Source organism: Panthera uncia (assembly GCF_023721935.1).
Source record: "Panthera uncia isolate 11264 chromosome D3 unlocalized genomic scaffold, Puncia_PCG_1.0 HiC_scaffold_8, whole genome shotgun sequence".
NCBI classification, from domain to species: domain Eukaryota; kingdom Metazoa; phylum Chordata; class Mammalia; order Carnivora; family Felidae; genus Panthera; species Panthera uncia.
Window position 1 is genome coordinate 85,185,518 of NW_026057586.1, and position 25,320 is coordinate 85,210,837.

Sequence of the window (25,320 nt, forward strand, 5' to 3'; positions counted from 1 at the left end):
ATGTAAATTAATCGGCGTATTAAAGGCAAGTGCCATGGAGGAAAAATAAAGCGGGGCGAGCGGTTTTAGTGATTAGGAAAGAGAGGCATCACTGAGATGACATCTGTGAAGACCTGCTGGATGTAAGGGAGCAAGCCATGCACGGAGCAGGGACAGCTATGTGTTGACAGGGCCCAGCATGTAACAGGTGGTTGGTAAAAGCTTGCCAAATGAATGTGTGCGTGGACGAGTGAGTGGCCGCAGCCAATGGTGAACCCGGGAATGGGAAGATAATGTTCTCCTTTGGGGCTTTCACTGTCTCGGAAGTAAACCAACGTTTATTGTATCAGGCATCGGGTCCCCACCATCAACCCTATCTATCTTGCATACCTTTTAACCTGGGTCTCCGGGGCTGGGGTGCATTTCCGTCCAGTCCCTCCAGACCCACTTGTCCTTTGGCCAGGACGCGGTGTGGCGCTGCCACCGGCCTCCGACGGGCGCAGAAAGTGAGCGAACCGGAGCAGAATCCCTCCCGCCGAAAAGCCGCCGCAGAAACGCCTGCTCGCGGTGGGAAGGCGCCTGAGCCCAGGTGGCTGCGCGGGACGGACAGTACAACTCGGGACCTGGTCCCGCTTCCACTCTCCGGCGGTCAGCTTTCCAGCCTCCGGCCGCGAGGGCTCTTTCCCCACCCTCCGGAACTTTGCTGCCGGAGTTCGGTTCCCGGCCGTCCCGAGGGCTTCCGGAAGCGGAAGTGCTCGCTGGCGGCGCCCAGGCGGCATCCCGGCGGCGGCGGCGGCGGTCGGGCGCGCGCTATGGAGCACGTGACGGAGGGCTCCTGGGAGTCGCTGCCGATGCGGCTGCACCCGCGGGTGCTGGGTGCGCTGCGGGAGCTGGGCTTCCCGTACATGACGCCGGTGCAGGTACCCGGTGCTGCCGGGCGGAGAAGGGTCCTCCGTGTGCCGGGGGCAGACGGGGAAAGGGAGGCTCTGAGCGGGCCAGGCCCCCCGGTAGTCGGACGCGGCCGGTGGGTGTGAGCTTTAGGTCTCGCGTCTTGGACCCGTCGCCCTTGCGGCGACAGGCGGTCCACACTCGGGGGCTGCCGAGCTGGTTAATGACCCTGGCCGGCAGGGGCGGCAGCGCACCTGTGCCAGGGCCCTACCCTCCTCCGCCCTTCGAGTGCCGGGGCCCAAGTGCCTGCTGCATCCCGGTCCCGCCCCCTCTAGCTGTGAGATCCGGGGCAGGTGACCTAACCTCTCTATGCTTTTGTGCTTTTTTCCTTCTCTGTAAAACGAGGCAAGTAATTACCTGTCTCATACGGTCGTTGTGGGACTTAACACAGGACGGTGTCGGGCACATTATGGGAGCTCAGTAAATATTACCTGCCGTTGTTATTTTGTGGACTAAGTGAAGAGTCCTGGCCCAATTTATTTATTTACTCAAAGAAGTATTTATTGAGGACGTACTATGTATCAGGTACTTTTCTAGGCTCTGGGGATTTTGCTGTGTTGTTCTCCAGTCATGGGCCTTATTTTCTTACGCAGGGGAGGGAGAAAGGAGTAGAAGAATAACGGCATTTGAGTTGGTGGAAAGTGTTACTAAGGGACGAAAACACACTGATGTAACAGTGACAATAAAGTACAGGATAGGAGGAAAGGTGGAGTGTGAGAGAGGGCCTCTCTGAAGGTGTCACTGAGCAGATACCTGAATAATTGAGAAGGAGCTGGCTGTGGGGTGATTGGGGGCGGCAAGAGATGCAAATGCCCTGGGGCTAGACTTGGCCTGGGAGGTACAGAAAGAAGGCATTTGGCTGGGGCATCGGAAGTGCTGCAAGAGACGAGCAAAGCAGGGTCTACGTTGTGCAGGGTCTTGGAAGAGTCTGTATTATGTTTAAGTGCATAGGAAGCCATCCTAATGGGAAGCTAGGTAGGAAGGGAAGGGAGGTGACTGCTGTGCAGGGAGTGGACCAGAGAGCAAAGAGGCCAGGCGGCCAGTGTCACGTGAGAGAGGATGGTGTCTTGGAGTAGAGAGGAAGCCGTGGACGTCGAGAAGTGAAATTTGAGATAGCTTTGGGTTTGTTGGACCAGACGTAGGGATGACAAAAGACAGGAATCTAGAAGGTGTCTGAGGGTTTTGTCTTCAGTACTCGGTGGATGGTGGTACCGTTTATTGAGATGAGGAGGGTTGGGAGAGGTAGCCCGGTTCCGAAGGAAATTGACGAGTTTTGTTTTGAAATACTGAGTCGAGCTGTCCATAAGATCCTTGGGAACGATGTCAGGAAAGCTGGAGATAAAGCTTGGGAGTGCTGTGCACCCAGCCTTGGGAATGTAGACTCCGTCTCTGCCATCAGTGGTGATGATCAGGGTCTGTGCTAGTCAGTAGACGCATGTGGCTGTTGAACACTCGAAATACGGTGAGTCCAAACTGAGAGGTGCTCCAGCTGTAAAAAGTACAACGGATTTTGAAGACTTGGCATGAAAAACGAATGGCACATATCTCATTAATTAATTTTTGAAATACTCATTACGGGGGTGCCTGGGTGCCTCACTCGGTTAAGTGTCTGACTCTTGATATCTGCTCAGGTCATGATCCCAGGGTTGGGGGATTGAGCCCCAGGTCTGGCTCTGTGCTAGGTGTGGAGCCTGCTTGGGATTCTTTCTCCCCCGCTCTGTCTTTCTGCCCCTCCCTCGCTCGTGCTCTCTCTCCCTCTCAAGATAAATTTAAAAAAAGGTAAAATATTCATTACATGTTGAAGTGACACTAGTTTGGATCTATTGGGTTACAGAAAATATATTAGTAAAATTCATTTTACGTATTTCGTTTTCGTTTTGTGCCTACCAGGAAATTAGAAACCGTGTATGTGGGTCGCATCATGTTTCTTCTGGACGTCAGTAGTCTAGAGCAGTTTCTCAGTCTCGGCACCACTGATATTTAGACTGGCTAATTCTTTGTTGTGGGGAACCGTCGTGGGCCTTGTCTGCTGTTTAACAGCCTCCCTGGCCTCTGCCCACTAGATGCCAGTAGCGCGCCCTCCTCTCTCTGGGTTTTGACAACCAGAAATGTCTCCAGGTATTGCCAAATGTTCCCCGAGGGCATAGGAATCATCGGGGTCAAGAACCCCTTTCACAGAGGTCATTAGAAAAGTCCTGCATGTGCTGTGATGGGTAAGCTCAGGCCCTGGGGACCAGGAGTGGAGTCCCGGAGGGGATGACCTCAAAGCTGAGGGCTTTGGGTTTGGCCACTGGTTGCTGAAACCACAGGACGAGGTTTCTCACAAAACCTAGAGGTTCTCTGTGGTGTTTCATGTGAGAGGGTTGATTTGAACCGTTGTTGGTTTTTTGACCTGAGAGCCGGAAGGGACCCTGAAACTCAGTGTCTTCAAACCCTTCCTGGTCCAGAGAGGAAAGGAGGTGAGGCAGGGCTAGAATCCAGGACTCCCGAATCCCAGCTCCGTTTGCTGTCCCCTCCACGCTGTCTGTGTAGACGCCGCTGCTGTGTTGCCTCTGAGCCAGCCCCGCTGGGGTGCCTGTGGGGACTCTGCTGAGAGCCTGCATCGTGGTGGGGTCCAGTGTGACGCCGGCCACCTGCTGGGTTCCTAGGGCTTTTGGCCACCTCCGTGGAGGCTGGCATTCTCTAACCGGTGCTTTGCATCTCTCTCTCCAGTCTGCAACCATCCCTCTGTTCATGAAAAATAAAGATGTCGCTGCAGAGGCGGTAAGTACCTCGTGCAAATGCAGCCCGCCCTCCCGTTTTCCCTCCAGCATGAACCGTGAGGAAAAGCCAACCAAATTTCCTCCCTCTTTGGCAGGTCACGGGTAGTGGCAAAACACTCGCTTTTGTCATTCCCATCCTGGAGATTCTTCTGAGAAGGGAAGAGAAGTTAAAAAAGCATCAGGTGAGGATAGCCATGTGGCTGGTTTTTCACTCGGTCATCGTAGAGTTCACGGTTGCGAGAAGCTGGCCAGAAGGTTGAAGAGAAAGGAGATCCGTCTTCTTTATTTGCAGATTCTGGATTTGTGAATTTGCCTGCCTGTTAAGATTTATTTGTGGCTGCCCAAATCAGTACTTCACTGTTTTCTTGCTCATTCATGAATTTGTGCAGAGCAGCAAAAAATCTGCATCACGTGATGTGCAGGTTCCCAGCTGAGTCTGAGCGGGGCAACGCTCCGCCGCCTTGTTTCAGCTCTCAGACTATCCAGAGATGTCTTTCTCCCAGTCTATTTACTGCTGTGATTTTTGCATTTTTGCTGGTGATTTGAATGTTTAAGACGGCCTCAGGCATGGCGCCAAAGCACTGTCGAGTGTTCCTGGGCACAAGAAGGCTGGGATGGCCCTTCTGGAGAAAGCACCTGTGTTAGAGCAGCTTCCTTCAGGCATGAGTTCCAGTGCTGCTGGCTGTGAATTCAGTGTTGGTAAACCAACTATCTCTTATTTGAGGTGTCTTTAAACAGAAACACGCATACAACCAGCTTATGTACTGATGGACAAAACACGACCATATAACCGTGCCTTTCCCCCAGGAGCAGCGTCTCAGTGTTTGCTAAGTCCGTGCTGTGAATGTTGCGAACTGACTGTAATTCAGAGCAGTAATTGACCGGATGCTGAAGAAGCCCGGGAAATGCTGTTCCTTTGGGGACCCTGCTCTGTGAAGTGGAGGGTCCTGGCGTGTGTGTTCAGCTGTGTGACCCTGGGCACTGCTGATTGTGTCCTTTCCCCCCACCTGGGCAGGTGGGAGCCTTAATCATCACACCGACACGAGAGCTGGCTATTCAGATAGACGAGGTCCTAGCGCATTTCACGAAGCCCTTCCCACAGTTCAGGTAAGTTGGATGCAGCGTCCCCGTCCGCCATGGGCGGTTATTTTGCCTGACCTGCTCAAAGACCTGTTTCTTGTTTTAGCCAGATTCTCTGGATCGGAGGCAGGAATCCTGGAGAAGATGTTGAAAGGTTTAAGGAGCAAGGGTAAGTTTGCTTGCTTCTGCTCCTTTTCTTGCTTGTTTTTGGCATTGAACCCAAGAGGAAGCCATGCATGGCTGGGCCTAACTGGGAGCACTTCCGTCAGCAGCTCCCTCTCCCCCAAAAGTTTCATTCTTCGGGCCATCCTCCCATTTTGCCTGTTGGCTCCTTCCCATAAGGCCCGGATGAGCCTTTCCCTTTCAGTGAGTCTTACCCCTGCAGAGGAGAAGCGAGGTCAGGGTATGGCCCCTACTCTCCCCAGGCCGGCTCTATGGGACGTCGGGCCCTTGTTCTCACTGTGGGCTAAGTGGTGTCATCCCACCCTTGGTGGTCACTGACCTTGCCCTGAGCTCAGACCTGCAGCCTCTTCTCTGCCTGGCGTCTCCTGGGCATCTCCCAGCTGTTGCAAACGTGTCTAAAATGGGTGCTTTTTATCCCCAAACCTGCACCTCACCTGGAGTTTCCCGGTCACCTGTCCCCCCTGCGCTTCTCCCCTGGGCACCCGTCCCCCCTTCGCGTCTCCCCCCGGGCCCTGTCCCCCCCCCCCCCCCCCCCCACGCTTCTCCGAAGGTCTGGGAGTTGGCCTTCCTGCCTCACTGTCCCCTCCATCACGTTCCCACCCAGTAACCATCACCGGATCCTTTGCATTTTCTCTCCAGAGCACACATCTCTAACCCTTTGCTTTTCTCGCTCGCCACATCTCCTGCTCTGATCTAAACCACCTTGTCTCCTGGGCTCTTGCAGTGCGTTTCTACTCTGTGTTTCTACTCTTGCCTTCTTATAATCCACACTCCACAGAGCAACCGAAGTGGCCTTTTCAGAATGCCTGTCTGATCATGTGACTCACTGAAAACTCTTTAATGGCTTCTGGCCCTTAGGCAGGATTCTAATGTTTGTAAGGGGCTTGCGAGGCCACCATTCTCCACTGCCACCGCCTTCCCATGCGCTTGCTGCTGCACAGACCCGGCTTTCTTCTAGGCCACTGCATGGGCCAGGCTCCCCGAGTCCCCAGCCAGGCTCTGGAGGTCAGCATTGCATCTTTACAGCCTAGCACAGTGCTGAGCACACACAGGTGTTTAATGAACAGATGAATGTTTGAGTACGTGGTGGCCATCAGCCCTTTGAATTTTTTTCAGTCCCACCATGAATAAGGTTTATAATGAGCAGTGGTAGGTTTTGTGGCCAATTTGTTCGAGAATCTTAATGACGAGGAACTGCTTCTGTCAAGCTATACCACGAGATGGTTTTCAGTAGGGGTCACAGAGTCAGGTTCCTGCAGGGGTCAGAGGATAATATCAGTGTGTGAAAGGGTTGGGGTGGGGACTGGCAGGAACTGCCCAGTACACGCTTGAGTGCTCGTCGCTAGCTGATAGTTGCCTTGCAGGAATCTGGGCTCAGTATTACCAGATTTTGAATTAAAAAAACACAATGTGGAATTCCAGATTCTTACATGTTGGCTCCAGACTTTGTTAACCAATGGCATGTAATTCACATTAAAAACAACAACAAACTTCTTTGGGTGCCTGGCTGGCTTAGTTGGTGGAGCCTGCAACTCTTGATCTTAGGGTTGTGGGTTCGAATTCCCATGTTGGGTGTGGATATTACTTAAAAATAAAATCTTAAAAAACACACACACACAAAAAACCAAAAAGACTTCTTGCAGGTCAGAAAGGTTGGGGCTGCATTTGGCCTTTCGTCTGAGGTTGTGATCTTTACATAAAGTTCTAATTCTGTTAAAATTCTCATTTTATAGATGAGTTAGCTGAGGCTGAAAGTGGTTGAATAACTTGTTTTAGGTAAAGGGTCAGCAGACCTTTTATGTAAAGGAACAGAGGGTAAATATTTTAGGTTTGTGGCCCACGGGGTTTGTCACAAGTATTCAGCTCCACTCTTGTGGCGTGAAAGCCACCAGAGACAATACGTGAAGGGATAGGCATGGCTGTGTGCCAGCGAGGCGTCACAAAAACAGGTACAGGCCCGATGTGGCCGATGGGCTGGCCTCTGCTGACCCCGCCCTGGGTTTTGGCTCTGAACCTGATCTGCCTCCCTCACTGCCTCCCTCACGGCCCCAAGCTTTGCTGCTCTGAGCCCTGTCCTCCCTCTCAGGGCCTCACCTCCCTTTCCTGGAACTTCCACGACTTCTGAGGGGGGGTATATAACGCTTGGGATTTGGGATCACAGATATTCCCAAGATCCAGAGAGTGTGGTAAACATTACTGTGTTTTCCAAGTGGGAACATCATTGTGGCCACTCCAGGCCGTTTGGAGGACATGTTCCGGAGGAAGGCAGAGGGCTTGGATTTGGCCAGCTGTGTGAGGTCCCTCGACGTCCTGGTGTTGGATGAGGCAGACAGACTTCTGGACATGGGGTTTGAGGCAAGGTACCGGACTGTGGGCTTCGTTGGCTTCGGGCGATAACTGGGCGAAAAGGAGAGCAAATTGGAATTCTTTTACCACCCTATGACTGCCTTTATCGGCCTCCTCTGAATTTCAGATTATTAGGTGGTTTGATCCTTCAGAGTCTGCCGCACAGCTGAAATTCCAGTTCTACTTAAGATGCATTTTCCTTCGTGATTTCTTTGAAAGTTCGTGCGTGTGTTTTAAACAGCATTTTTGGGATATGATTCATCTGTTATACAATTCACCTATTTCAGATGTACGATTTAATGGTTTTTAGTCTCAAAAGTTTTGTCTTTGTTCTCTCCTTTTAACTGCTCCACTTGATAGCAGTATAATTATGTGTTCGTATTGGAGAAAACTTGAAAAAAATGAGGGTATAGTCTCATCCCCTGGTAATGTCTACTGTGAACACTGTAATGCTTTCTCTTCCTGTCTTAAAATATGTTTAGTGTGATCAAGTGGTATTGTTGATTATGCTGATAAACGAGGGGTTAAGTTTGAGCCCTCTTTTTTAGCATAAATACCATCCTGGAGTTTTTGCCAAAGCAGAGGAGAACAGGCCTTTTCTCCGCCACTCAGACACAGGAGGTGGAGAGCCTGGTGAGAGCGGGGCTCCGGAACCCCGTGCGGATCTCGGTGAAGGAGAAGGGCGTGGCGGCCAGCAGCACCCAGAAAACTCCGTCCCGCCTGAAGAACTGCTACATGGTGCGCACTGGGCGTTCTCCTTACCGATTCCTGCAGTTCAGTCCTAATGCTGCCTGGGGTCTAAGGTACTTCGTGGCACTGCCTCTAGGGCAACTGCCCGGAAGGTGGGGTTGAAATCAGGCAGGCTCACCAGGTGGGGGGGTGATCCTCACTGCTGGCGTTTCTGGGCCCGGCTGGTCAAGTCAGGAGGCCGGCCTTTCCCAGGCAGAGGGCGTGGTCCGTAGGTTCTGTGGCGGGTGGTCAGGATGGGTGCCAGGGCAAGGCCGGCCAGTTGCACATCTTGGCTTTGCCCTCACGCACGAGACTAGATGCACTTACCGTACCAGGGAGGCTGCAGCGCCACCCCCGTCACAGGTTGTGGCGAGGGTGGATTTATTATCAGGACAGATGAAGGTTATTCGGCCAGTGCTCAGTACAAGTACCTATCAATAAACGGTAGCTTTGGGCGCCCACTGTGGCTGGCGCCGCATTCTGCCAGCTCGTGTTCACTTCCATGGCCGCATGTCGAGGTACCTGAGTGTGTGAGGAGAAACGCCAGACTGAGGATTTGGTTTTCATAAAAATAGGGGGGATGCGTACAGATGGGTTTAAATGTCTCTAATTTAGGGCCCTGAATGGAGCGCTCGATTATGTAAGAGAGACTGGAGTCTGTCTCCATGGTGGTCTTTCCAGTTTTGTACATTCCTTCTGGAAACCTGTGTTCATCTTAGAGCCGTGATTTCTGAACGCGGGGATATATCAGAATCTCTTGGGGGCTCTTAAATAATAGGGATTCTTACGTCCAGTCCTAGACCCACTGAATCTGTATGCTGTGCCCAAGAATCTGCACTAACAAAAATCTACCCTGAGGGCACTTGAGTGGCTCAGTCAGTTAAGCGTCTGACTCTTGATTTTGGCTCAGGTCATGATCGCACGGGGTCCTTGCGGCGGGCAACGCACTGAAAGCACAGAACCTGCTCGGGATTCTCTTTCTTTCTGTCTTTCTGCCCCTCCCCCACTCACACTCACCGTGTCTGTCTGTCTCTCTCAAAATAAGTAAACACTAAAAAAACACTGTACCCTAAAGGGGTACCTGGCTGGCTCAGTCGGTAGAGCGTGCAGCTCTTGATCTCGGGGTTATGAGTTAAAGCCACATTGTTGGGCGTAGAGCTTACTTAAAAAAAAAAAAATCTTCTCTGGAGATGGTCTTATAGCTGGTGTGATCCCTGTCTGTATGCTGGGATTTGGGGACAACTGCATTAAAAGATTTTTGTAAGTAATCCCTACACCCAACGTGGGGCTTCAACTCACAACCCTGAGATCAAGAGTCGCATGCTGTACCCACTGAGCCAGCCAGGTGCCCCTGGGGATGATTGCGTTAGATGACTGTGTCTCTCGGTTACACGACCTTGTGACTTATATGTGTCAGCAGCGCATACTGATATCTATTCTGAGCTCGGTAGGCTGATTAACATACTGATAGAAGTGTGTTCTATTCATGGAGGAAATCAAGAGTCCTTAACATTTAAGGCTGAAACTGGAAATAGCTATGGAGGTTATTATTGTCAATAAATTTGTTTTTATTTTATTGGTTTTCCTTCTTATTTTGCAGGTATGTAAGGCAGATGAGAAATTTAACCAGCTGGTACATTTTCTTCGAAACCATAAGCAGGAAAAGCACCTGATTTTCTTCAGGTAATCCTTCTGGATGCTGTGGTGGGAGAATCTGGGGCTCAGTCACATCCAGAATATTTAGGTACATGTAGCTCTAAGGTTTGGAATTCTCTCAGGAATGTTTTTGGCCGCAAATAGCTGAAAACCCAACTTTTGTGGCTCGAACAGGAGGCATTATTTTTCTCCTGTAGAAAGAAGTCCAGAGGTTAGGCAGGTCCCGACACTGGGTTAGATCTCTGGAGTGTCGAGGTCAGTGTTTCTGCAACTGTCCTGGCCTTTTGTTCTGTCTGTCCATCACTGTCCTGTCCGCTGTCCTGTGTGCCCTGAAAGCGGATAGAGGAGGAAAGGCAGAGGAAGGTGGAAGGGTATCCTTCACATCCAAGCTTTCTTAGAATCCCCTCCTCCCTAGCTGACTCGGGCTTTCATTTTATGGGCCGAAGGTGGGCCCCTCGGCAGCCGCTCACCTCGAGAGGCAGGGGAACTGAGTGTGCAGCTGTCCCAGCCTCGTTAGAGGGCGGGGAGGGAGGAGGTGGCTGCTGGGACTGGCGTTGGAGCGGCCAGCTCAGGGTCTGCCACGGTGGGGTTTGTTTCGGTGTCAGAACTCCAGAGGGTTTCGGATTTAGAGCTCAATGTGGATGATGCTGGTAGCCATTCTCCCAAAAGGGATTGGGTCATCGCCGCCGCGTCTGGTGCTTGCCGCCTCCCTCCCGGCCCCGGGTGGTCGACGACGCTGAGCCCGGTCTCCCCTCCCGCAGCACCTGCGCCTGTGTGGAATACTATGGAAAGGCCCTGGAATCCCTGGTGAAGGGTGTGAAGATCATGTGCATTCACGGGAAGATGAAACATAAGCGTAACAAGATCTTCATGGAGTTCCGCAAATTGCAAAGGTGGGTTAGCTGCCGCGGAGGTCACCCTCGGCTGGGGCTGTTCTCTTGGCCTGGGATCCTCTCTTCTGCCCTGTGTAGCCCAGGGCCCCTGTCCTCGTCCTGACCCGTCATGCTGTGCTGCACTGACCTCCTTAGGTATCACGAGCTTGCCCGTGAGGTGTCTTAAGCTCTGTAAGAACTGAGTGTTGTGTGCCCTCCTGGATTCCCCGGTGTATGGCCCGGCACCCGGCCATGGGGTTTTCATAACTTGGGCGGGTGGAGAGCGGATGGGAGCTATTCACTGAAGCCTCGTGGGTTGTCCTTGGGTGACTGCATGGGGGACACTCGCATCTCTTGGTCACCGTAATTGACTCTGTGTGTATAAGTAACATTTTGCTGCTTTTCTTAACCATTGAGCCTCCTGGCTGGTTTTTGTTTTTTTCCCGGTTGTGTTGTTAACAGTACTCTTCTAGGCAGAGAGAGAGAATGGACTGTTGCACTTCAGGATTACACTCAGCAGGTTTTTCTTTTCAAATAAGAGTATGCTAATCAAAAATCCTTTCACTGTCTCCTCCCTCCCTCCCTCCCTCCTGTTTTGGTTGGGAATTTGTGAATTCCTAGATATTCTTAGGAGGAAGAAAAAGTCAAAATGTTGTTACCAAATGCTTCTGTGAGAGATTCGGGAACCTGTGTGTTACTGTCCCTGTCATCATCAAGGCCAGTACAGACTGATGGTGATCTCCTTACTCAGAACAGTGTTTTCTCATTTTCTAGTGGGATTTTAGTGTGCACAGATGTCATGGCCCGAGGAATAGATATTCCTGAAGTAAACTGGGTTTTGCAGTACGACCCTCCCAGCAGCGCAAGGTACAGTGTGACAGAATGTTACCCTCTCTGGGGAATCGGGCCCCACGAATCCCGAGGAAGATACACATAATGATGTTCATCAGAATGTTGCTTTAAATGGCAAAAATGGGCGAACAGGTGAACCGTCACTGGCATGTCAAATAGTGATGCCATATTATGCAGCATTTCAGGTTATTTTCACATACTTTTTAAAGTTCTTGCATGAATGGACGTGATAGAATGTTTAAAGGAAAATAATACTTAACACTGCATGTGAAAGTTTCAGTTTTTCTCCCAAACATAGAAAAATGCGGGTGAACAGAACTCCTGAGCCATAATAGTTGTTACTTCTTGGTGGAGGGCTTACATAAGGCCTCTGTTCTCTTCTCTACTTTTGCCTCCCAGTTTTCTACTAGGACTGTATCATCAGCTGGGCATAAGTGCAACAGTTTTCTAGTTCACAGAAATCCTGTCCTTACAGGATCCTTACAGAATCCTGTCTGGTTTGTAGTCTGTTTAACTGCCAGGTCTGGTATTTCTGACACTGGCGAGGGGTAGGGTTGGGACTGAGCCGTGGGGTCTGGCGGCCCTGTGCCTGCACCCTGCCGTTCTCACTTGGTGATCATGTTCCCACCCTGTGTTCACAGTGCCTTTGTGCATCGCTGTGGCCGCACAGCCCGCATCGGCCACGGTGGCAGTGCGCTCGTGTTCCTCCTTCCCATGGAAGAGTCATACGTCAGTTTCCTTGAAATTAACCAAAAAGTAAGCAGTCTTTTTCCATAGGCAATGCCCAGTGACAGTGACGGGATGGATGCCTAGTAGACTTGTTTTTGGGCACGTGGTCTGGAACTTAGCTTAGGGGTGGCAAGCCTGGTGACGTGAGTGCAGGGACCTGGCTGGCTTAAAGGCTGTGGGGCGGCACCACCCCCCGTTAGGATGGCACACACTGCTCGGCTCCAGCTGAACACAGACCTAGTGTTGGATGCTTTCCACCAGAAATCAGGATTGTTATGTAAAATCGATTTTAAAATTTTCTTTACAAAATTTCAGACCGAATAAAACACTTGCGAATTTGGGCTTCTAGGCCTCTGATTAAAGATTACCATGAATTGTTTTGCCTCTGGCTTTATTGGCACTGGCTCTGATGGGGGTGAGGGGATCCCAGCCAGAGGAGGTGAGCATGTTGTCTGTGTGTAGTGCCCCCTGCAGGAGATGCAACTCCAGAAAAACACAGGAGACCTCCTTCCAAAGCTCAAGTCCATGGCCCTGGCTGACAGAGCCGTGTTTGAAAAGGGCATGAAAGCCTTTGTGTCCTACGTCCAGGCATATGCCAAGCACGAATGCGGCCTCATCTTCAGATTAAAGGGTAAGTTGGACTGCACTTAATTGTGTCTCCTTCAGCATTATTACAAATGTGATGGTCTCACAAGTATTACAAATGTGAAATTGCTTTGTTTTACACAAACCTTTAGGCATATACAGGGTTAATATTTTCTAAACATTTAAAAGGAAGTTTTCTGAGGCGCCTGGGTGGCTCAGTCGGTTAAACATCCGACTTTGGCTCAGGTCATGATCTTGCAGTTTTTGAGTTTGAGCCCGGTGTTGGGCTCTGTGCTAACAGCTCAGAGCCTGGAGCCTGCTTCAGATTCTGTGTTCCCTCTATGTCTGCCCCTCCCCCACTCGTGCTCTGTCTCTCAAAAATAAACATTGAAAAAAGTTAAAAAGAAACAAAAGGAAGTCTTCCTAGGGTTTGCTAGACAGAATAAACTGGCTGAGTATTCCTTTCCGCTAAAACTGTAGCTTTAATCCTCATTAAACTGGACCCCTTAGATCATCTGTATACAAAACAGTTACACTGGGGGTGCCTGGGTGGCTCAGTTGGTTAAGCGTTTGACTTCAGCTCAGGTCATGATCTTGTGGTGCACGAGTTCAAGCCCCATGTTGGGCGCCGTGCTAACAGCTCAGAGCCTGGAACCTGCTTCAGATTCTGTGTCTCCCTCTCTCTGCCCCTCCCCTGCTTGTGCTCTGCCTCTCTCTCTCAAAAATAAATAAAAACATTAAAAAAAACCCAAAAAAACTAAACCAGTTGCATTGTTAGGCATCTTCCTTGGGTTGGTGCTTATAATCAATCCTATTTTGGGTGTATTAACTCTGATATTTTGGTTTAATTAGATCTTGATTTTGCTAGTCTTGCTCGAGGGTTTGCCCTGCTGAGGATGCCCAAGATGCCAGAACTGAGAGGAAAGCAGTTTCCAGATTTTGTGCCTGCAGATGTTAATACAGACACCATTCCATTCAAAGATAAAATCAGAGAGAAGCAAAGGCAGAAGCTACTAGAGCAACAGAGAAAAGAGAAAAGAGAAAATGAAGGGAGAAAAAAATTCATAAAAAATAAAGCTTGGTCAAAGCAGAAGGCCAAAAAGGAGAAGAAGAAGAAAATGAATGAAAAAAGGAAGAGGGAAGAGGTACGGTGTGTTTTCTGTCTCAAACACCCAGCTGAGAATTCTGAATGAATTTTATCAAAATAATGTCCTTTAGTAGGAATTGTGTCCTTCTGTCCTGTTGTGAGTTGGGTGAGAGTGTGTTGTTGCTGGTGGGAACACGTTGCTGAGGAATTTGGTGGTTTGTTGGTCTCTATACTTAGGGTTCTGATATCGAAGACGAGGACATGGAGGAACTTCTTAATGACACGAGGCTCTTGAGAAAGTTTAAGAAAGGCAAGATTACTGAAGAAGAGTTTGAGAAGGGGTTGTTGGCGAGCGGCAAGAGAACAGTCACCACAGCAGACGTGGGGATCCCCGCCTGGGAACCTGACTGCTGACACCGGCTTTGGGGAGCGTGGGAGAGTGCAGGGAATGCGGCCAGTGGGCCCGGCACGGCTCACATCTGCTTTCGCTACGTGTCGGAACTTCACATCCAAGAAAGCTGTTCAGACTTGGGGGGCGGGGGGTTTTACACTGGTGGATGTTGTATTAAAACCACACTGGGGCGCCTGGGTGGCTCAGTCGGTTAAGCGGCCGACTTCGGCTCAGGTCATGATCTCGCGGTCCGTGAGTTCGAGCCCCGCATCGGGCTCTGTGCTGACAGCTCAGAGCCCGGAGTCCGTTTCAGATTCTGTGTCTCCCTCTCTCTCTGACCCTCCCCTGTTCATGCTCTGTCTCTCTCTGTCTCAAAAATAAATAAACGTTAAAAAAAAAAAAAAAAAAAAAACCACACCGGCCTTTAAGTGTAACGGAAGAGCGTAACTGTCGGAGTGTAAATAACAGATGTCAATATTTATTTTGATGGGTCGCCTATAAATTAAAGCTCATTTTTCTGTGGCTATTTTATACCTAACTTTCTAACAAAGATACTGAGGTAGACTTGATTTTTGGCTTTTTAAGGTTCCTTAGTGTTTTCGGGCATCTGAGCTTCCTGGGTGTCCTTTCCCCTGGACTTTCGTTATCTCTTTCAGGGGTTGTACAAAACACCGGCATGGGGTTGCTGATGTTGCTGGGGTTCTTGTCAAAGAATAGTCCTCACCGCTGTTTTATGGGGGAGTATCTGAAAAACTAAAGAAGCAAATCCTAATCTGGGAAAAAAATATGCCTCGTGTTGAATAAATTATTTCCTTCCATCTGACTGTCTTGGGTGTGTGACAGAAGCTGCAGAGGCCTCACCAAGATGGCCAGGACCTTTGGGCCTCGGGTAGCTCTCAGTACTGATGCAACACCGTCTCAAAACCCCTCATAGAATTTATTTGAAAAGATGCTCGATTTGTCCCCAAGTACAATTTTAAAAAGCTGTTCAGGCACAAACAACATCTAAAGGAGATTCACATCTTTCACAGATGCAGAATTTCAGCTTATAAACGTTCTGGAAGGTCTTCATACGTGATGAGCCATATAGGATGCTCCTGCTAAATGGCGTTTCCGCCTTCCTTGGGTTCTCTTGCTGGTTTCCATTCTGTCTGCCCCCAGACCGATGAGGGGATGGCAGTCCCTGGCTCGTGTTCACCGCTGGAAGCCTGATGGGAACTGAACACGGTTTCTAGCCTTTCTCACGAGGCGCCGTGCGTCATGTGTGTCCCGGGCAGCTGTTAGTTCCTGAAGGGGCGCCTGGCTGCACAGGAAGGCCTGCATCTCTTTGATGCTTGTAGCAAATCAGTCTGGAGTGCAGGGAAGAAGGGAGGTGGGCTTGGGCAGGTCTTTCACTGGATAAGTAGCCAGTAATCTAATTTGTATTTCTGGAAGGTGCCTGGAAACCACGAGCGCAATTCAGGTTGGGTTTTACGGGAACTATGAACACATCTTAGATGGGGCTGAAATGAATAAACAATTCTTGAAGTTTTAGGTCTTTAGTCTGTAAGTCTTCACCAAAAAAAAAAATTCCGTCTTAGGGGTACCTGGCAGGCTCAGTTGGTGGGGCACACCACTCCTGGTCTTGGAGTTGTGAGTTGGAGCCCCACGTTGGGTGTAGAGATTACTTACACATAAAATCTTAAAGACGTAGTTTCTGCCCGACTCACCAAGGGGTCAAGAGGCTACTCACCCCGCCCCAAGTGCCTCAGCTGCGCCAGCAGGGAAGGGTCCAGCGGTCACAGATACAACTTGATGAGCTCGTCGCTGACCGCTGAGGGTGTCAACACCCCCAGGTCTGTAAAGAGCAGTGTTATCAAGGAAGGAGGCGTGTAGTCCACCCACGGGTGCTCCTCTTTGAGATCCTGTTCGGTCTGCAGAGACTTCAGGGTATCTGCCTTATACTGAGGAGAGAGAAAGCGTGCGTCGGTCTCCCCCACGAGGGGCTCAGAACCGGCGTGGGTGTGGCCGAGCAGCCGGTGCGCTACCGTCTGAAGGGGCGCCCCGAAAACGCGAGAAGCCGGCTGCGCAGCGCCCTGGTGAGGAGGGCGGAGTTGCAGGGGTGAGCCAGAGGGGGCGGCCTACTGGCCACCAGCCTCATCTAACGAAAACCCAAACCGCGTCTGCCCTCACTGGGGTGCTGGCTTCATTTCTCGAAACCTCTCGTGATAACAACTCACACCGTTTACACAGACCTTACTTTGTGCCCAGCACGTGCTGAGCTTTTCTCCTGGGTCGCCTCCCAACTGTCGTAACGCTGCCAGGTGGCACTTGCACCTCGTTTCACAGGTAACTGAAGTTCAGGGCGGAAAACGAGAGCATGTGCCCCAGGTCACGTGGTTGTAAGTGGTGGAGACCGCTCTCCCTGCCTCCTTACAGCCCCTTCACGTGTGTCAGACAGACCGAGAGACAGAAACTCTGGGGACAAACGGATCTCTCTGACTCTGAGTTCAACCAACAACTGATCTTTGCATCCGAGGTGTTGGAGAATGTGACGGGAGGACAGTAGCTTACGGAAACACTCTTACGGTGCTTTTTCCCCAAAGGTTTCAGCTTAGACTCAGATACCCCTTCAAATAGGTAAAAACAACAACAACAACAACAACAACAACAACAACAAACTCTTGCCTTAAACTTATCTGGGACATCTTGCTGGTTTAGCGGGAAGAGCCGTACAAACTTGAAACTTTCTGCAACCACATAAAAAGGCTTGTTCTGTGCTTTGGCGCACACGGCCATCTGGTTGGTTCCAATCTGGAGAGTCAGAGAAGACGTAGAAGGATGAGATCTTATGGCACATTTGGAGGTGTGTGATATATTACATAATGCATGTAATTCTGGCTTTGGAATTAAAGATCTTTTAAACAAAGATGACAGCATAGGGGCCCGTGAGTGGCTCCGTCGGCCGAGTGTCCGACTTTGGCGCAGGTCACGATCTCGTGCTTTGTGGGTTCGAGCTCCGTGTAGGGCTCTCTGCTGTCAGTGCAGAGCCTGCCTCAGATCCTCTGTCCCCCTCTCTCTATCCCCCTCCCCGACTCGTGCACGCTCTCTCTCAAAAATAAATGTTAAAAGAAAGAAAAAGACGACAACATAGACATGTCTCCAAAGATGCACAAAGAGTCAGACGCACACCCCAAAGATGCTCAAGGTCTTCAGTCCTTAGGCAAACACAAGTCAAAACCACCATGAGATGCTACTTCACGCCCACTGGGGCGGCTAGAATAAAAAAACAAAACACAAGTGTTGGCAAGGACGGAGAGAAGCTGGAATCCTTGCACGTTGCGGAGGAGAAGGCGAAATGGCGCGGCTGCCGTGAAGAGTCTGGTGGGTCCTCGAGAAGCTGAACGTAGAATTACCGTATGACCCGGAAATTCCATCGTAGGTATGTACCGGAGGGAACTGAAAACAGGAACTCAAACGGATGATTGTGCACCCGCGTTCGTAGTGACATTATTCCCAAGAGCTGAAACGTAGAGACAACTCAAGTGGACGTGAACAGGTGGATAAGCAAACGTGGTCTGCGCACCGACGGGACGTTACGCAGCCGTGAAGGAGGACGAAGCGCTGACACCTGCTACAATACAGACGCTTGGAAAACATCACGCCAAGTGAGGCCACGCCTCCAAGCCGTACGCGTGAAACCTTTATGTCCCATATGTTTCACCACACAGCGCGTGGAACAAATTATGAAATCCTTCCATGTTAAGCAACGGATAGAGAAATGTTACCACCACACTACACCGATGTCCAATTTGCCCAATTGGAAAATAAGCAGCCAAACCCAATTCCAATTAAAACATGTTCTGAGAAAAGATGAACTGCATTCTCATGGTTTACAAAGATCAAAGACAGGTGACCAAACTCTGGCCGCTCCAGTGGCCCCGGGGGACCGGGAAACCGTCTGATGCAATGGTCAAGTCTGCAGGCTAAACAGGACTGGATGAGGGAACCGTAACACCCGATGCCGCCAGCAGGTAGGTTGGCGACCTCTCCAAGCCCGGAGCAAGGAACCGTGGAGAAGCGATGTTCTCACCTTGTTAATGATGCCCCCGTTTTCAACAACCCCTTCAGCGCCAACTATGACAAGATCCGCTTTCTCCATGATGTAGCTGAAGAAATGAAAAAAAAAAAAAATTGCTCTATTTTCTTGGCTGCTGTTAGCATCATCACCTACCGACATTAATATTCCATTTTCAGCGCACTAAGCCCCTCTCCTAACAACTTTCTTCAGAAGAGCACCTCGCCCGAGACACACCCTTACTAGTTCTGCCACCACGGGGCGTGGAAACCTGCCGTGATCACACCCCCCACGGTGAAACGTGCACCGCACGCTGCCACCCAGCGCACATACACGTATGGGGGCGGTAACTGACCCAGGACTGATTCTCACTATGTGTGCGCCACTCGATTTTCTGATCTAATTCAATACGAACAGAACAACAATTTTAAAATCTGTGGTGGTCTGAAATTGGAAGAAAAGGTTATGTAATTCAAGAATCTTTCTGGGGCGCCTGGGTGGCTCGCTCGGTTAAGCCTCAGTCTTCAGCTCAGGTCATGATCTCACGGCTCGGGAGTTCGAGCCCCACGTCGGGGACAGCGCAGAGCCTGGAGCCTGCTTCCGATTCTGGGTCTCCCTCTCTCTCTCTGCCCCTCCCCTGCTTGCGTTCTCTCTCTCTCTCTCAAAAAGAAAGAAACGTTAAAAAAAAATGTTTTTTAAATGAAAAAAAAAAAATTTATAAAAAAAACCCTTTCAGGTAGGGTGAAGGTCAATTTATCTTTGACAATGAACAATTATGTACAGTTCTTCAAAATGCTTACTTTGAACGCATTCTTAATTGCCTTAACCATCTGCCTTATGTGTTTTCTTTCCAAGAGATTATCAGTCCTGTTTTCTTTTGTGAGGTACCCTGTCAGTGCTCAGAATGTGTCCTTAGTTTTAAAAGTGAAGTTGCACGGGTAAGTCAAAGAAGCCCTGAGGGCCACTGAGGACAGCCTACCCCTGCTGAAGAGGGAGCACTGATTACGTGTGCTGGCCTTAACCCAACCTTTGCACCTTGTTCTTAAAGTGCACCCTAAGACTACATAAGCGACTCCCACTCTCCACAACTTTCTACAGCTCTGTCTTCTGCATGTACTATCAAGACTTTATCATGAACTTGCTGGTCTCATGCAGCCATCAATTCAGAAGCAGCACATTGCCCAATGCAGTTTTATGAATGGGACGCAAACCTTCAATCAGGAAACCCTGCTCCAAGCCAACCCCGAGGGTGGGTGAGGAAAAGTAACTGTGGTCAGGAAGACAGGAACTTACCCAACAGCAGCATCTAGGACCACAGTGACAGGGACGTTGAGGTGGCAGAGAGCTTTGGCCATTTTCTTACTGGAAAATGACATTTTGAGAACATTAGAGAGTCCAAGAAAGTCCCATAGTGCGTATGATGAATCACTTAATTTGGATAACACATCACATTGACTTGAAACGCCGCTCATATTCACGGATTAAGGGGCACATCCCAAGATTCTGGACTAAAGAAACAAGAATTTGGGTTCTTTAGAAGAAAGTATGTTTTACGAAAACTACATTCTTGGGGACTCTGAGTAGGAGATACAAATGCAGAAAAAAAAGGACTAAGTTTTTCCTCTAATTATCTTCTGGAGAGAGATGTGAATCATCTACTCCTTGATACAAATCTTTCCGCAGACGTATTTGGTTGCTGTTCCTTTGATCTGACTACTAAATAAAAACCCTGGATCCCGTACCATGGCCGACTGCAATTTCACAGGATTTTCCCTCAGGGACAAGGAACAGGCACAGCCGAAGGCAATGCTGACTAACTGGCATACGGCGGGGGGGCGTGTTCTGGGTCTTCCTACACGGGTGTGAATCCTCAGTTTGCTCTTTAAAGTGACTGCTAGGGGCCCATCGGTGGCTCAGTTGTTAAACATCCAACTCTTGACTTCGGCTCAGGTCACGATCTCACAGTTCATGAGTTCGAGCCCTCTGTCGGGCTTTGTGCTCGCGGTGTGGAGCCTGCTTGGGATTTTCTCTCTCTCTCCCAAAATAAATAAACACTAAAAAAAAAAAAAAAAAAAGAAAAAAAAAAAAAAGAAAAAAGACTGCTCGGCACATAACCAAATGGAACGATACTTGCCCTGATAAATCAGGCTGTGACTCTGTAATGTACACCTTGAAACGCTTCTTAGCCGCCACTGCTGCCTCCAAAACTCTCAGGACCACTCTGGAGTAGGCGTGAGTTAATATTCGCTGTGGACCGAGAAAGCTCTGTCAAAAGGGCAAGCTCTGCAGTGATCACCCACGCTCTCTGCCCCTCTAATGCACGTTCCAGGCACCCTGAGGCTTCCCTGTACCCTTTCCCACAAGTCAACTGTAGGTGGAGAGGAGATCTTTGATGGCACATGTATCGTGGGCCCTCTCTTGCCACAGCAAGTGCGGGAGGGTGGAGCCTCCGTGTGGTGTGGCTCACAAGACACAAGTCTTTCTATCTGAAGGTTCTGTTAGGTTCCTTTGGGCCGGTTTTCCCATTTCTAAGGCTCGGTTTGCACACTCAGGCCCGCAGGCACCAGGCAGGTCGCATGAAGACATGCTTGGGTGGGGCCAGCGGCAAAGAGGAGAGACCAAGCTCCAACGGGGTCACAACGGGCCTCCTGTTGCCAGATCATCGATTTTTCTTGAAAATCCAAGACTTAAGCGTTGGCTAATTTTTTTTAGTTTATAGATACTACTTGGGGTAAACACAACCCATTTGTGGACCGGATACAATGTACAGACGCTCGCTTAACCTGTGTTCTAGGCAACAGACTATACGGTTCTGTATATGCGAAAGGGAAGGATATAGCACCGTAGCTCTTTTCTGGGCCTCCTGAGAGCCTATAAGAAATAGAGCTTCTCAGCCCCCCAAGACCTACTGAATCAGAATCTGCATTGAGTAAGATCCCCAGGTGGTTCATCCGCAAAGTGAAATGTGGGCAGCTCTGCTCTGAATTTAGTCTAAATCAGCACGGATGCAGGTGGCTATCACACCTTCCAACACACCAGAGCAAACGAAACCTGCTGAATACTGAGCGCGGGGGGCAGTCTGGCAGGAGGAGAAGGCCTCAGCGAGAGGCAGTCGTAATCTTGCCCCCACTCGAGCAAAAGTGGCTTTGTTTGCAACCGGCGTTTGTACAAGCTCTACTCGCTGCTATTACATCGTTTACTGAATAACACACTTCAAAGGTTGGGAAGGGGATAATAAAACCGAGGACAAGATTTCAGAGTCAAAATGCAAGTAAATGATTTTATGGTCCGTGGAGGCTTGGCTGGCAGAAGAGGGACGCCGTGGGAGAGACGTCATCAAAGTTTTACTGCCCCTTTGCCGGGGACTGGCTTAACCTGCAGCTCCTGTCCTCGCTCAACCTATACTTGGCAGCTCTGTGTCTCTGAAACAGCACTGGAAACGAACTCACGGACATTATCGCAAGCTAGTGCTAACCTTCACCTTCACCTTCACATCAGGATGACCCAGTGCCAAGAGCTGTTATGTGTGGACTGAATTTTGATTTAGTACACATCCAGTAATGAAAACGCTTCTTTGGCGAGACATCCTATTAAAATCAAAGAATCATCCGTGCTCTCCCAGGGTTTTTCTCCACCTGTTTAACAGGACGGCCTCTGTAACCACATTTACACATTTGTGTAGTGCTTGCTGTGTGCCAGGCATAGTACAGAGTCCTTCGATCATCTCAGTACCTCCTCCCACAACAGCCTGCTGAGGTAGGTGCTGTTACTACCTTTATTTAACATGAGAAAACTGCAGCACAGAGAGGTTAAGTAACTTGTCCAAGGTGAGACAGCAAGTAAGTGGCACGGAGGGATGTTACCCCAGGAGTCTAACTCCAAGATCCTTGCTCCCAATTACCACACACCACGGAAATCTACTCACCGCCCCGTCTTTGATGAAAGTATGGCACAGATCTGCAATTTTACTTCTCGATAGGGATATTCTCCTGAGAAAAAGTTCTCCCCGCTCAATCATGATCTTTTTACATTTAGAGTAATCCTGGGAAAAAAGGAGCAGAATGAGGGGAAGGGCAAGATCCAGGAGAGTATTTGCAGCCAAACAAAGAAGGAGAAAGGTAACCCAAGGAGGGCAGTGCTTACCGAGTATTCCAAGGAGGTGAGGCTAATAAAGCGTAGGAAGAGCTCCCCGCCTGAGGACACGGCCACAGAGGAGTCCACGCCACACAGGGTTTCTATGGCACTGGTGAGGTTTGCTCTCAGGCCCTGGATGGTCTCCCCTGGATTGATCACACGAGGAAGGCGATGTTCGTTTAAGTATCACAGCCCCTTGGTGTGTCTGTGATTCATTCACTTATTCAACCAGTGTTTCCCGAACACATCCTCTATGCTAGAAACACATCGGTGAGCAGACGGACAGGGTCCCTGCTCTGATGGGACTCCCTCTCTAGTGGAAGAGGCAGACGGTAAACAAACACACAAAGAAACACACAAGTTACAGACCCAACAAGGACAGAGAAAAGCAGAATGATGAGAAAGGTGGGGCTACTTTGGAAAGAGCTAAGAGGGATGGCCCCTGGAATGGAGGCCACTGAAACTGAGACCTGAGTAAGAAAAGATCCAGCCACATAAAGAGCCAGCAGGAAAGGTTACAGGTGCAGACTCTAACCACAAAGACCCTGAGATGGGGACAAACTTGACAGGACAGAGAGAGGCCGCCAGGGCTGAAGCACAGTCTAGTGAGGGATGGCCTGGAAGGAAAGTAAGCAGAAGTGGCAGATGAGGTGTGCGAGGCGGTTCAGGCAGGGCTTAGGTGTTTGCGTGTTACTGCAGGTACAATGGGAAGACTCCAGAGGTCATCTTAGACACACGTCTCTAGGCCAGCCCTTCACACGGAAGAAGGCACTTTATTGTTGTTACTTTGCTTATACAAGATATCATGTTATACCAAGAAACTTACATGTAGGATGCCTGAATTAGGTGATCACAATGAGTGACACTCATACTAAAATTTATTCTGTAGCATTCTTTGTAGCAACTGCACAAATTCTGGCACATGACAGAAACTCAATAAACACTTATAAAGCTGAACTATTGCTATAATTTAAGCTTCATGGTTGACTTGTTACAACATGGTCACTCTTGGAGAGCCTGGGTGGTTCAGTGAAGCGTCTAATTTCGGCTTATGTCATGATCTCAGAGTTCATGGGTTCAAGGCCCGTGTTGGGCTCCACGCTGGTGGTGTAGCATCTGCTTGGGCTTTTCTCTCCTCCCTCGGCCCCCACCCCCTTTCAAAATAAATAACTATATTAGAAACAAACAAACAAAAAACATGGTCACTCTTGATTCAAAGTTCATCTCACTTCTGAAAGGGGACCCATTTAATGATGACTGGAGGGCTCTCTCCGGGTTAAAAGGAAGACTGAGGGGAGCCTGGGTGGCTCAGTCAGTTAAGTGTCCGACTCTGGCTCAGGTCATGATCTCAAGCCTCATGAGTTCGAGCCCCGCATCGGGCTCTGTGCTGACAGCCGGGAGCCTGGAACTTGCTTCAGATTCTGTGTCTCCCTCTCTCTCTGCCCCTCCCCCCCGCCCCCCGCCCCCACTCTCCTTCTCTCTCTCTCTCTCTCTCTCAAAATAAATAAATGTTAAAATGAAGACTGAAATGAAGGAGAAGCTGAGCTTGAAGCTGCAGCACCTTATGAAGGCCACACACATTTTCACTTTCTACCCTTCTAACAGTCATTACAAGACTTTCCCAACACCCAAAGTGTTCGAATCCGACCCTCTTCACCTTTATCTCTCTTCAAGAATTCCAGCAAAGTCCGGATGGCGGCTACTGCTGAGGCCATGTCAGGATCTTCCTTCATCTGGGACTTAAAATATTCAATTAGCTCTGGGAAGGGACAAAAAAAGCAATTCATCAAACTCATTTAGCAGGATGTAAGAGCAGAGAGGTTTTCACTTAGAAGCAAACTAATTCTAAAAAGACTTTCTTTTCAGGATGTTTGGCTTCAGGGGCATTATAAATGTTGATGGGAATACACTTTAGTATTTACAAGCTCTCTTTCTCGTTTTGAGAAAGCTATCCGTTCATAACGGCATAAAATTGAAGCACCACCAAATGATAGTGGAAGGTCATCCTCCCTCTTAACCTGGACTCCACATCGTGGGAGAATCCCAGAGTCAACCTCTCCAGACAGTCTATGCTAATTCAAGCCTGTTCACCTGCTTACATATATACATGTATATGTAGAGGTCCATCCCCCTCTTATTTTCTTAAATGATAAGTATCATACATGTTAGTTTCCTCTTGCACCTCACTTAGTAAAACACCTTGATAACCACTAGACCTGCACATCAAATATGCCTTTCAAAAAAATTCCAGGGGCGCCTGGTGGCTCAGTGGGTGAAGCGTGGGACTTCCGCTCCGGTCATGATCTCACTGTTGAGTTCCAGCCCTGCACCCGGCTCTGTGCTGATAGCTCAGAGCCCGGAGCCTGCTTCGGATTCTGTGTGTCCCTCTCTCTCTGCCCTTCCCCTGCTCACGCTCTGTCTCTCTCTCAAGAAAATAAACATTAAAAAAAATCCAGTACTAGATCCAATAAAGCAGGAAATCTTATATTTTACATATGAAGAAATCAAGACTGGGGTCGAGACCTGCACCTCTGGCCCAAGTGTCCCTTTTTCGGAGGAGGGCACTGGAAACTGTTGGGAGAGGAAGGCCTGGGATACCCTGGGGACCCAGCCCCTGGATACAGGGGCCGCGAGAGTGATTTAGTTGCCACTAGAAGCAGCGCATCCAGACGAGCAGCCTAAGCTTGGAAAGGGACTTCTCGCAGAGCGCAGCCTGGGCGTGCGAGGTGGAGGGACCCCTGCGTGGCTCCGCTTTAAGCCCAGCAGGCCCCGGCCCTGCCCGGCCCGACTTACCCTTGTCGTCCATGGTGCCGTCCGGACCGCGGAGCCCGAGGGGACCGGGGCCGCCCGCGCTGCCGGGAAGCGTCCCCCGACCGGTGTGGCTCGCAGCCGCAGACACGGTCAGCGCGCAGCCCGACTCCACACTCCAC

General features: G+C 49.8%; 2 protein-coding genes across 4 annotated transcripts; one reads left to right on the top strand and one right to left on the bottom strand.

The window, feature by feature from the left end:
- The first annotated feature begins 763 nt into the window (after positions 1-763).
- On the top strand, positions 764-14,389 carry DDX55 (DEAD-box helicase 55). Its single transcript, XM_049619493.1, has 14 exons — positions 764-899; positions 3,640-3,690; positions 3,785-3,871; positions 4,705-4,796; positions 4,876-4,938; positions 7,163-7,312; positions 7,847-8,036; positions 9,628-9,710; positions 10,445-10,576; positions 11,330-11,422; positions 12,049-12,163; positions 12,599-12,767; positions 13,574-13,866; positions 14,046-14,389. The coding sequence occupies exons 1-14, from the start codon at positions 792-794 to the stop codon at positions 14,220-14,222; spliced, it is 1,803 nt and encodes a 600-aa protein (XP_049475450.1). The 5' UTR covers positions 764-791; the 3' UTR covers positions 14,223-14,389.
- Positions 2,129-25,320, bottom strand: EIF2B1 (eukaryotic translation initiation factor 2B subunit alpha). 3 transcript variants are annotated; one of them, XM_049619497.1, is made up of 10 exons: positions 25,184-25,320; positions 24,048-24,149; positions 22,400-22,536; positions 22,182-22,298; positions 20,391-20,503; positions 19,550-19,618; positions 18,272-18,347; positions 16,867-16,992; positions 15,932-16,142; positions 2,129-2,416 (listed from the first exon to the last, which is right to left on the bottom strand). In XM_049619497.1, exons 1-9 carry the CDS (start codon positions 25,194-25,196, stop codon positions 15,978-15,980), a joined length of 918 nt encoding a protein of 305 aa, XP_049475454.1. In that variant the 5' UTR covers positions 25,197-25,320; the 3' UTR covers positions 2,129-2,416; positions 15,932-15,977. The 3 variants fall into 3 exon arrangements, with proteins under 3 accessions (XP_049475454.1, XP_049475452.1, XP_049475453.1); XM_049619495.1 differs by lacking the exon at positions 2,129-2,416 and adding an exon at positions 9,699-9,874; XM_049619496.1 differs by lacking the exon at positions 2,129-2,416 and adding an exon at positions 14,614-15,637.